This window comes from Haliotis rubra, unplaced genomic scaffold (genome assembly GCF_003918875.1).
Source record: "Haliotis rubra isolate DU_JTF1 unplaced genomic scaffold, ASM391887v1 Scf593, whole genome shotgun sequence".
NCBI lineage: Eukaryota > Metazoa > Mollusca > Gastropoda > Lepetellida > Haliotidae > Haliotis > Haliotis rubra.
In genome coordinates this window covers 604,555-616,915 of record NW_025767294.1, presented here as the reverse complement: position 1 = coordinate 616,915, position 12,361 = coordinate 604,555, and the positions used below count along the sequence as shown (strand labels likewise).

The 12,361-nt window shown below is 39.3% G+C and overlaps 1 protein-coding gene across 1 annotated transcript in view; it reads left to right on the top strand.

Moving 5' to 3' along the window:
• The window catches only part of LOC124255115 (phospholipase A and acyltransferase 3-like), a 77,651-nt gene that overhangs the window by 32,142 nt on the left and 33,148 nt on the right, over positions 1-12,361 (top strand). Inside the window, exons 6-7 of the mRNA XM_046688958.1 lie at positions 11,765-11,942; positions 12,181-12,310. Coding sequence (XP_046544914.1) covers positions 11,765-11,942; positions 12,181-12,310 — 308 coding nt within the window. The remainder of the gene's footprint in view (positions 1-11,764; positions 11,943-12,180; positions 12,311-12,361) is intronic.

Sequence of the window (12,361 nt, the reverse complement as noted above, 5' to 3'; positions counted from 1 at the left end):
AAAAAATATCGAGTTATCCGAACTTCGAGACACCCGACCAGTGCATATCATCACATATCACTATTTAAGAAAAACAAAACAAAAAGTAGATTTCATGTATATCTATATGTATACATTTTTACTCACAGGGATCGCGATCACACAGGATACAGTTCATGTTAGTGTCCATCTTGAATGATGCAAAAGTTGGATTTATTCAACAAACGAAACGAAGAATTCTGAAACTTTCTGTACCTGTGACAATGTGCTATTGATGTTTCAGGCACAGATCATATCGTTGTCGACTCATTTTTGCTTATATACAAAAGTTCAGTTTGATATTAAAGGATTACTACAAGGATACTCTGTTTTGTATTATTTCATCTTCGCTGTTTGTTTGTTTGTCTGTTGTTTAACCCTGCACTCAGTCAGGACGTGATTGGGACACATGCCATCGTATCCCAATTGCGTAGATTGATGCTCACGATGTTGATCACTGGATTGTCGGGTTTCTGACATAACCAGAACAGCTTTTGAAGATCACAAATTGGCATTGAGAAACAAAACTTGGTCATAAGAGTCGACAAACATGATTGTTTGGTTATCCTACATGTCTTTGTTTGTGCACCCCGTTGTATTTCATTTATCGATTCTCAGATCGATTCTCATGATATGGGTCACTGGGTTGTTTGATCCAGACACATTTTTTTAACAGACTGATTGAATAGAGCTGGTTTTATTATGCAATGTTAAACAACAAAGAAACTGACCGTACCAGAACAAATAAAGATCACCACATAATGTTATTAGCTGTTATTCATATTAAATAACAGTTGGTTGTTTGGTTGATGTTGTTAACGGGCCGCTAAGCAAAGTTTCAGCTATATCCAGCTGAATGTCACTCATCTAGTCTGGACAAGACACGCGAGTGATCAACAGCATGAGCATCGATCTCCGTCAATTGGTTACGATGACATGAGTCAACCAAGTCAGAGAGCCTGACCAGCCGATCCTATTAGACGCCTCCAGTACTGGCTGCTTATCACGTAGGTCCCAGGAGCGGTAGGGTTGTCTTGTGGTTAAAGCGTTCACTCATCACGCCGAAAACCCGGGTTCGATTCCCCACATGGGCACAATGTGTGAAGCTCATGCCTGGTGTCCCCGTCGTGATATTGCTGGAATATTGCTAAAAGCAGCGTAAACAGCATAGTCACTGACTTGGTTGACACATGTCATCGTATCCCAAATGCGTAGATCGATGCTCATGCTATTGATCACTGGATTGTCTCGTCGAGATTCGAATATTTACAGACCGCCGCCATATAGCTGGAATATTGCTGATTCTGGCGTAAACCGAAACTCAGTCATCGACGGACTGTAAAATAACTAGAGTATCACAAAAACAGAGTTAAAACTAGTTAGCATTATTTTTAAAAGCAGAAGACTATTTTAGACTATACAGTGCAAAAATGAGCTCTTGATCGCCAACAACTGAAGGTAGATCACCATACTGGGGACCACAGGGACTTACAGTGCCTTTGCTACCTGCATGGATCCTAGCTGGATTTACACCATCCCTTCAGCTGCTGGCGACTGTAAGAAAATTTAGCCACAAATTAAAATGACAATGATACTGCAAGTGAAAAAGTGGAAGATGAAATTTTACTTCGAATGTTTTAGGACTTACGTATCCTCCCAGGAACATCTCTTAAGACGTCGATTGAATATTATCGTTATCACGTAATCCTCAGGTGTGCACACGGTGTGTCTTTTTCTAAACTATGGCTATATGGTCTCAGCCAGCTCAAAACTTGATTGTGCAACACAGTGTGACTAAACTATTAATTGGAATTTCTAAAAGGGGATCAGTTAGAGTCTGTATCAAGATGTGTACCACTGGGCTGCACGGGACCGGTTGCACTGGCTGCGGCCTGTGACTATAGTCTTTCACTGAAGCAATAATATATGATGGAAATGACTTCACTGTTTAACATTTTATCTGTAACATTTGTAATGACAACACATTGCATTCACTGAATGTCTTTTCATTATTAAAAAAACAACAACATACAGATAACATATTTCAATGGACAATTATTTAGCTATATTCAGATAAATAGCACTACTTTATGCTCAACAATTCAATCAATATTTCTTAATGTAAATTGACAAGATATTTGTAACCTTTGTAATAAAAGCACATTGCATTCACGGAACGTCTTTTTCATTTAGCATTTTAGAAAACATACACATAATTTTTTCATTGGACAATTTAGCTATATTTACATAAATACCACTATTTTATAGATACTATTTTTGTAACTGTTTGTATTTTGGGTGTATTGAAAACCAGCATGAACTATTATCCTATCACCATTAGATGTTGGAAAGAACTGTATCTGAACAATGACCTTTGCCATTGTGACATGTTAACTGAAGACCCATTGACTGCCTTCAATCAAAGTCGTCTGATAAATTCAGTAATTATTCACAAATTAACCAAACTGATTGATTTCAATCAACGTATTCTTATAATTTGAGTAAATATTCGTGTTCGGAACACTCATTAAACATAGTTTATCAAGTTATTGTTTGAGCTGGGGAATCATGAGCTGCACCCTTAATTGGCGAACACATTTCAGCAACAGACTATATTCCCCCAGCACTAATCCCTTAATCCCTCCTAACTGAGAACACACCAAACAGACACACCTTTGAGTGAGGTGGAGAAGGCTCACCTCTACTGTAATAATAGATCAGTCCGATCTGTCCTAATTAGCCCAAACTCTGGTGAGCACTCCCCTAATTAGATAATCCCCCGTTCTTTAGGATCAAGTGACAAGCATAACACAGCGTTTGCTTTGAATAATAATCACATAATCCTTTTAATTAATCTACTCGAATATAGACTGACATGTACTATTACTGAGTCTGTATGATTTACCCTTTCTATTGAGTGAACCATAAGTTTGTATAACTGTTCTTCTTAAAGATTTTTGTGAATGACTTCTCATCTGAGGTTGGGGATGGTTGAACTAAGCAATGTATATGGGTGACGGACAAAATCCCAACAGGACAAACTCCCATAGGACAAAATTTCTTTGGACTAAATCCCACATCAAAATGACCAACATAGGACAAAATCCAATTTTTATATGTTATTGCTACCCTTTTACACCAGTTTTAACCCTTTGACGGCTCCTGGGGCCTTTCAGGCCCGGTGGCACTTAAATTGTGTCACCCAAGCTCTACGTTAACTTGTTGCGCCTTGATATCACAATGTATTCGTCACATCTGATGTGCTTAACACTGACACAAGTTTAAAAAAAAATCGTCATCACATTAATTATATACAGTCGAAATTATTTTGATCACCCATTAACCCGGCACCCGGGTCTAAGAGGCCCGGTCATACTGTTTCTTTCTAGGTCATGAGATATTAAATGCCCAAGTGCTCAAGTTATTATAATATTCTAGATTATTGACAATGAGACAATGGGTGACTCAGCGAAGAACAGCGCTTGTTTGAGACCTTTTTGAAAAGTATTCCACTCGAAGAATCAGAGAATGAAGTTTCCTCTGAAGATAGTGGCTTTGATAGTGATTTGGAGCCCTCTGATGTATCTGAATCGGAATCATCTGAATTATCAGAAGCAGAAGAAGAAAGGTTGGATACTGATGATAACAACATCATGTTTAAAGCCAAATATGGTGATTTATGGTCCTGGAGCCTTGGGGTTCCTGATTTGGTAGAAGAACGATTTACTGATGGCATATACCTGATTTTCAAAGAGTTTTGACAGAGTCTGCAGCTTGGATTGCGCTGATTCCAACTTTCAGCTCAATGCCCTTTGTAGCCTGTGAATGACTCTTGGGTTTGAAAACCATCATTTCAGTTTTTTCTTTGTTGATCTCCAGCATATTGGAATTGGTCCAGTTGGTGATGTCAGTCATGCATGTTTCCAGGGTTTTGGTGGCAGAAATCCAATCAGTGGATGGATGGACGACTTTGTACACCTGCTTGTCATCTGCATAAACATGGTATGGAAGGTCGTGGTGCCGGCATATTTCACTCATTGGGTTGGAATAGAGGCAATAAAGAACTGGTCCGAGGACTGAACCTTGTGGCACACCGTATTCAAGACACTTGTCAATCGACAAAGCTGGTCCTATTGCTACTTGTTGGGTAACTGGTGTGAAATATGTCAGGTGTTTACCAGTAAACTCCACATCAACTCCATCGCCGAATTATCCGAAACATTCTGACCAGAAGATGGTGTATTATCTCTTATAGAAGTGACTTTACTGGTGAAGAAATCACTGAACTTGTTGGCAAGTGTCTTGTCAGAGGAGCACGATGGTAGGATCGTCTTAGCCGACTGTCCCATCAGATTTTTGTGAGTCTGAAGAGCTGTTATGATCGGTTTTGCAATCAGCGATCCGATCACAATAATGATCTCTCTTGGTCTTGATTAACAGCTTAGCATACTCCTTACACTTTTCCTTGTATTGCTGTTTATGGATACAGAGTTGAGTTCTAAGCCACTGTCGTTCTGCAGCACGACGGGAATGCCTCATCTCTCTGAGCTCGCCTGTGTACCAAGGAGCATTTGTAGAGGAGCATGTTTATCAATCAGAGAAGCAAATCCGCTGTTATAGGCTTGAACAAGCTCTTCCAAGGAACCGTCAGTGAGCGGGAGGTCAGTAGACGTCGTCACAGAAGTCTGGTATGGTGATTGCTCTGTATCTGCGAAAACTGCATCGTCGCCGTGTTGGTTTTGGTTTAGAACTCATGAGTAACCTTCGCTTTGATGACAAGGAAACCAGATCAAGTCAACGTGCAAATGACAAATTTGCTGCCTTTAGATGCATTTGGGGGGACATTCTGCTGATATGACAGTCCAGGAGAAAATCTTACTGTGGATGAACAACTCATTCCCTTTCGAGGCCGGTGTTCCTTTAAACAATATATGCCAGCAAAACCAGACAAATATGGCTTAAAACTGTTTTGGATTGTGGACCTTTCAAACTGTTATCAATTGAAAGGTCTTCCATACCTCGGCAAAGAAGGGATGACTGCTAACGTTGGCCTTGGGCGCAAAGTCACCCTGTCACTTTGTCGACCATTCTTCAAGACAAACAGAAACATTACGGCTGACAACCTTTTTACAGGACTTGCCCTTGGAAATGAACTACTCTCAACTGGTCTTACAATGGTGGGTACCGTCCCTCAGAACAAACGATTTCTTCCACTAGAGTTCTTATCAAAGAAGTCTATTCCACTATTCGGTTCCATTTTTGGTATTCAGAAGGTTACCATTGTCACGTATCAGAGCAAGAAGTCCAAAAGTGTGACATTGCTCAACAGCAAAAAAACCGCAGACGAATCTTCCTCCAGTCTGTCGCTGACAACTTGTTGCTGCAGCAGTTGAAGAGGAGAGCTGAAAGTTCCATTCCAAGACAGCTTCAGGGAGAAGTCTCATCCTTCATTGGCACGCCTTCAGCTGCTTCTTCAGATGGATCACCCAGTCCAAAGAGACGTCGAAGATGTTGCATTTGCCACTGCAAAAAAAGATCGCAAGAGCAGGCAAACATGTAGTGTGTGCACGCAAAATGTGTGCAAGGAACATAGCATACTCCCAATGGTATGCCATGACTGTAAGTAATAGGTCGAACGCTAAAGACTGTTACTCAAGTAACCAAGTTATCGTGTAACCAGACTCACCTACACTTAAGACATTGAGATTTCAATGTTTGCAAAATGTGTTCCTTTTGGAATTTTAGGAAACCCTCTCATGCAAAGTAACAAGGAGAGCTATTTGCATTTTGGTATTTATATTCCCAGTCTTATGCGTTGATATGGTTGAGTTACATAATAGAAAACCCAGTAAGGTCTGCCACCAGACGTCTGAACTTTGCAGGCTGTGCAGCGTGCGGGAGGTGATCTCCACTGAAACTCCGTTATCTGATGCAGCGTTATGTGCAGGACCTGTAATAGACAAAAGTGTCATAAAACTTCCTATTCCTATTTAAATATACCAGTAAACGATTTGGTGGTTTTACATAAATACGATATAAGAAAACGTACTGATGCTTGTGGTCCATCATATTGTTCGTCAAAAGCACCTGCTCTCTCTCTTCTTTAGTTCCATTGATTCATATTGTATCATTTAACTGTTAAGTTTAAATTTAACACAACTAAAATCCTCCTACTTACCAAATGTACATACTTACTACAAATTGCTCATACATATACTTGTATACTTCCTTTCTGGACTTGCTGTGATGTTGAAGGACATGCAACAACCCTCTTGGCTAAGAAAATCATCAAATGTAAACAAATATGAAAAACATAATTTTAAACTCAAGTGGCTATACTTACCCTTTCTTCCACTTTTCTCTGTGAAGCCTCCATAGTGTTTTCATGAAACTGTATGGAAAATCTTCATATCTCAAAGACATAGGCCTTTCTTGATTTAGGAGAGAAAATAGATAAGCGCCCCCGGGTCTCTGAGGCCCGGGTGCCGGGCAATGCGACTGAAAAAAGGGACCCGGGGTGAGGGTTAGTTAGCGTGTTTTCATGACAGAAGCCAGTCGATTGGTATGTTTTCGTATCAGAGGCCAGTTGCTGCACTGATAAATAGTATATATGTGTCTGTTATGATGACATTTTTATCAGTGTTCCAAAATGAAAGAACTGAACAGCAACCAGCACTGTTCACTCAACCACAAAATTTTAATATAACTGGGGAGTCTGGCAAATGGCGGATTCCCCGTCTTGTCATACGGCTGCGCTGATTCACAGGCCCTCGTCTCTTTGCGAGGATTAAAGATTTAAAAACATATATATAAGAATTTGAGATGACCCTCGACTCGAAATACTTCACAGTACAAGATATCATGACAAGGCCGAACACTTTGATCGGCAAAGCAGCCGGGTGGGGTACACCGAGGTCTTGTCATGATGTATTGTACTGTGAAGCATTTTGAGTCGGGGGTCATCTCAAAAAGAATTTTTTTTAAATCTTTAATCCTCGCAAAGACACGAGGGTCTGTGCGCTGAATGGCTCACAACAGTTGTATTGGGGTCATTGGAAAGAAAACAAACATACACAACAGGGAGACAGGTGAGTGACGATATTAACACCACAGCTGTTGCAAATGGGCTGTGAGTGACTATATTATTGATTTGAGTATTCTTACTGTGTAATACGGGATGTTTGTTGTTTAACGCTGCACTCAGGAATATTCCAGCTGTATGGCGACGGTCTGTAAATTATCAGGACCATACAATCCGGTAATCAACAGCATGAGCATCGATCAACGCAGTTGGGATACGATGATATGTGTGTTTAATATAGGATGTAATTCCTCACAAACACGGGTAGCAGGCTAGTTTGATCAATCCACAAGTACTGATAATGGTATCTCAAAGCAGCATAAAAGTAAGAACAAATGTTTCATACACATTCAAAAATTGTTTGTTATACAGAATATTCGAACATAGTCACAAGTCCATTTGTATGTTGTAAAATCAGGCAGATTTGACGCCCTTTTCTCAGGACAATGATTACTTACTCTCAATTTATGATGTCGACATACCTCATTTCCCATGGACTATGTATAGCTTATACATGACTAACAGCCAAACTATGCAATTATTATTTGTTTTTGCAAGGGAGAGGTGTTCACATAAGCTTATAGTTTGTTCACCGATCCCTATTCAATTTTAGTTGAATAAAAATATGCTTAAAACACACAATAAACCAAAGCAAACACAATATCTTTTACTTTCAGTTTAGACTTGATAAGACATGCTCGAGTGTCAACATGTACACAAATAGATTCACGTCATAAATATTCCATTTCTTTTTAATATAGAAATATGCTAGTTCACAGGTTCACGTACATTGAGTAATATCCGTGAAATCACACACTATAGTTTGGCATGAAATGCATGTGGACCCCTTTTTTTTTTAAATCTCTTCATCCAATGACCCAATCGATCTCACACTGTGCAAGTGGATGTTTTGTCAGACAACCTAAGCACATTGTAAATCACCGATTGTATGCATTTCTATTAAAGAACAATAAACAAAATAAACAGCAGAACGCAGACTGCTTGCAGAGGGAGGTAGCCAATGACCTGTAACAGCGGCAGTGTTGGGTCATAAAGGTCAATGCACGTGAAGGTCATGATAGTTACCTGTGCACTGCACAGTGATAGACCGTTTGTATCATTCACATTGACTACTTCTAGCTGTCATCATGAAAGCTTATTCAGATGATGCTAAACGTTTAATTAGAAATGTGTTGATTTTTAAAAAAAAGAGAGCAAACGTAGCAAACCGATTTATAAGGTGTCGGATTACATGAAACGTACAACTTTTGCTCTTGGCATGAAAAAGAACATCGTGCTAAAAATTGTGAAATATAAACCAACAACCAATAAACAAAACCTTGTACAAAAAGGTAGGCATCCAAAGTTAGATTCTTTTGACATCAGGGTCATCAGTGATGTCATTCGCCGGCTATTTGCTAGAAATGAACACCTGTCCACAAGAAAGTTAAAACACATCCTTGCAGAGGATCACGACATTAATGTTTCTAGATTTTTGCTAAGCAAACTACTGCTCAAATTTAAATACAAGTACAAGAAGGTAGCAAACCAGAAACTTGTTATGTGTGAGGGATCTGATATAGTGAAAGTAAGGTGTAAATATCTGAGAGAAATTAAGCAGGCAAGAGAGGATGGGTTCGAACCCATATATCTGGATGAGACCTGGGTCAATGCAAACCATACTGCTGCCAGACAGTGGCTACCCACTGATCCCAGTGATGGTAGGAAAATACCAACAGGCAAAGGTGAACGTTCGATCGTTCTTCATGCTGGTTCCCACCATGGATTCCTACCTGGGTGTGATCTGGTATTACGGTCAAAGAGCACAGATGGTTGGGACTATCATACAGAAATGAACTCCGAACAATAGGTGCCCAACTTCCAATACAAAGAAGTCAAATATGCAACAAATAACAATATACAATTTTCAATTAAGGCCACTAAACCACAGTTGATTAAACCTAACAAACCTCCACCCACATATAACATTGACAACATTCTGCACCAACACGGCCATAATATCTTAAGATTACCACCGTACCACTGTGATCTCAACCCAATCGAACTTATCTGGGGAGACCTTAAAAGTACAGTGGCCCGGAAAAATCAATCATTCAAGTTGAATGATGTCAAGCACATTGTCAACACTGCTATATGTGACATTGACATTGCACGCTGGCATGCATGTGTTGAAATATCAAGAAGGTGGAGAAAGAGTACTGGCTCAAAGATGGCAAACAGTTAATCCAGTTGTCATTCGTCTGGACACTGATGACTCCTCTGTGGAAGAATGGAGTGAACTTGATGAAGTTTAATACTGTGATTATATTTACAGATAATAATAGTATCCAGCCAGATATGCTCAAAGAAATATAACTTTTTTTAACAATGACAGCACTGACTAATTCCAACGACTTATAGTGTAACATGAAACACTCATTTCACATATAAAATTATCGTGAAAATAAAAATATTAACTATCTATATGCTTAAAGCTATTAGAAATGCATTGCTTCATTTGGAATGTGAACGACATCAAAACATAACACTTTTCTCTTCATTCTATCTTTTCTTCAATGAGTGTGCATGATTGTGTGTGCTTGTGTCCGAGGGAACGGGGCTTTAACAGTTGTTGAGTTCTAGCCATAGGTGGTCCGATTAATGATTTAGTGTAAATATACTTTCTGTGTTCTTTAAATGCATTTAGGTACTGCATAAACAAACTATGACATTAACATTACAAATTTAAACATTTTAACCTACAGAATAATTCTCACTAGTGGGTTTTGTGGTTAATGTTGAACAACTCAGAGAAACAAACTCCGTATGATGGTTAAGAGTTGGCACCCATCTTCACGACCTGTGACACCTCTTCATACCTGTCACGTGCATAGCTGACCTACATTGACGAACGTTGACCTTTATGACCCAACACTGCCGCTGTTACAGGTCATTGGCTCCCTCCCTCTGCAAGCAGTCTGCGTTCTGCTGTTTATTTTGTTGACAGTTACATAGACAGATTCTTTAATACAAATGCATACAATCGGTGATTTACAATGTGATTAGGTTGGAGAAAACATCCACTTGCACAGTTTGAGATCGATTGGGTCCACCGGGTTCATATGCATTCCATGCCAAACTATAGGAGGTCACTGCTTCGCTGACTGTTTCTTACAGGTGTATACACAGTATATATTTATAGCGAGTGAGTTTAGTTTTACACCACGTTTAGCAATATTTCAACAATATCACAACGGGGACAGCAGAAATGGGCTTCACACTTAGTACCCATGTGGGGAATCGGACCCCGGTCTTCAGCTTGACGGTATATGTTGATAAAACATTTTTCGAAGGTTCCAATTTTCCCGAAGAAAAGATGTTATCAATCTGTATGAGCCTAACGGGATGATGAGTTGTTGTCCTAAATAGAAAGTGTATTTTCACTTAAACATCAGTGTTTGGAAATGGAACCTGGCTGTATGGGTGTAAGGCAAAGGAAATATGTTGAAACTGACAACGTCAAACTGGGTATTTATGTGATATTAGCAATATTTATACTGAAATCAGTTGCGTTTTCGCCTTTTTTGTGATTTGACCTTGTAATGTTTCCATTTATGGTAATGGGCAAGTTCATTTTCTAGTGATTGATTGTGGGGCTCCTCGATTATGACTTTGTGTTTGCATGCTAGTGTGAGAAGAATAATATTCTGCATTTTCTCTTGGCGTTTCAGAAAAAAACAATAACTGGACACACAGTTCACTAAAAAGTATAGATAAAGAGTAATAAAAATGACGCCCCTACTACTTGAGAGACACAACCAGACAGTACTTGACAACTTGGAACCAGGTGACATGTTGGAATTTAAGCGAGGAGTGTACAGTCACTGGGCTGTGTATGTTGGTAAGTGTAGTGTGACAAAATATTAATGTAAACTCTTCTGATGTTCTGCTTGTTTCTTTGTTGAATGCCGTGTCAGCAATATTCGAGGTATATGACAGTGGGCTGTAAATAACCACGGCTGGATCAGCCTATCCAGTGGTTGAAATCACGAGCATGGATCCATGGAATTGTTGGTATTCAAAATACGTACATAGATTTACATCACAACATGCCGGACGTTTTGAGATCTGCACAATGAAGATGCTAATCTAGTATTTCGCAATTGAATGGATATCACAATACATATGTCCTACCTGTGAAGATCCGGGTTAGAATTGGTCTTCAGCAACCCATGCTTGTGGTAAGAGGCGACTAACGGGATCGGGTGGTCATGCCTACTGACTTGGTTAGTACATTCTCATAATGCCAATCACTGGATGGTCTGGTCCAGACTCGACTTTTTACAGAAACTCGTCATAAGATATGATATATGCCGTTGAACTACAGAGAAGCCATAGCTCCACGATTTGTGAGATTCAGAACTATATGTGTCCAGGTGTAAATATTAAAACTCTGAGGCACAAAAAAGTTTGAATATGTAGATCCTATATTTACTTGCAGATACCATTACTAAAAGATTAATTCATAAACATCAGTACTTTAACGCAAAATCATATCATGAAATTAATAAAGAGATTGCATATAGAGTATTCGGTTATTTCTGACAAAATTGCATTACGTATCTTATATTAATAATATATACATAATTGTCGTGGGTTATTAAGGTAACGGCGATGTCGTGCACTTGTCTGGAGTGGATGGTGCAGGTGGAAGTGACCTGAAGCACCCATGTACGATTTCTGGAGTAAAGTCTGATAAAGGAATCGTTTGCAAAGAGGATTTGTGGAAAGTCGCTGGAGACAGCAAAGCATACAAGAACAACCCAAAGGAAGAGAAATTAAAGTAAGTTTTCTTTGTTGTTTAATTCAGTAGTAATTTATTCCATCTGTAGCACGGTGCCACATCTATAATTGATCCTGTCAATAAAGTGAAAGTTACTCCCTGTAACAATCCTGGGAGAACGGTTCATTTTGTAATCCTGAACAATGCTTTTATCCAGTTGTTGATGTTAGGCCATCGCTTCCATTAATACCAAGGAATTGATTTCCAAATGATCACATTGTTGTTCTGTTGTTTCCAGATCCTTGGAACCATCTAAGATAGTAGAAAGAGCATTATCCAAAGTTGGAGAAGTTGGATATAACCTGCTCTATGAGAACTGTGAACACTTTGCTATGTGGTGCCGGTATGGCATAAAAAAAAGTTATCAGGTTTGTGTTTGTCCACCTGTTCCTTTGCCAGGTTTTTTGGTCTAAATTACG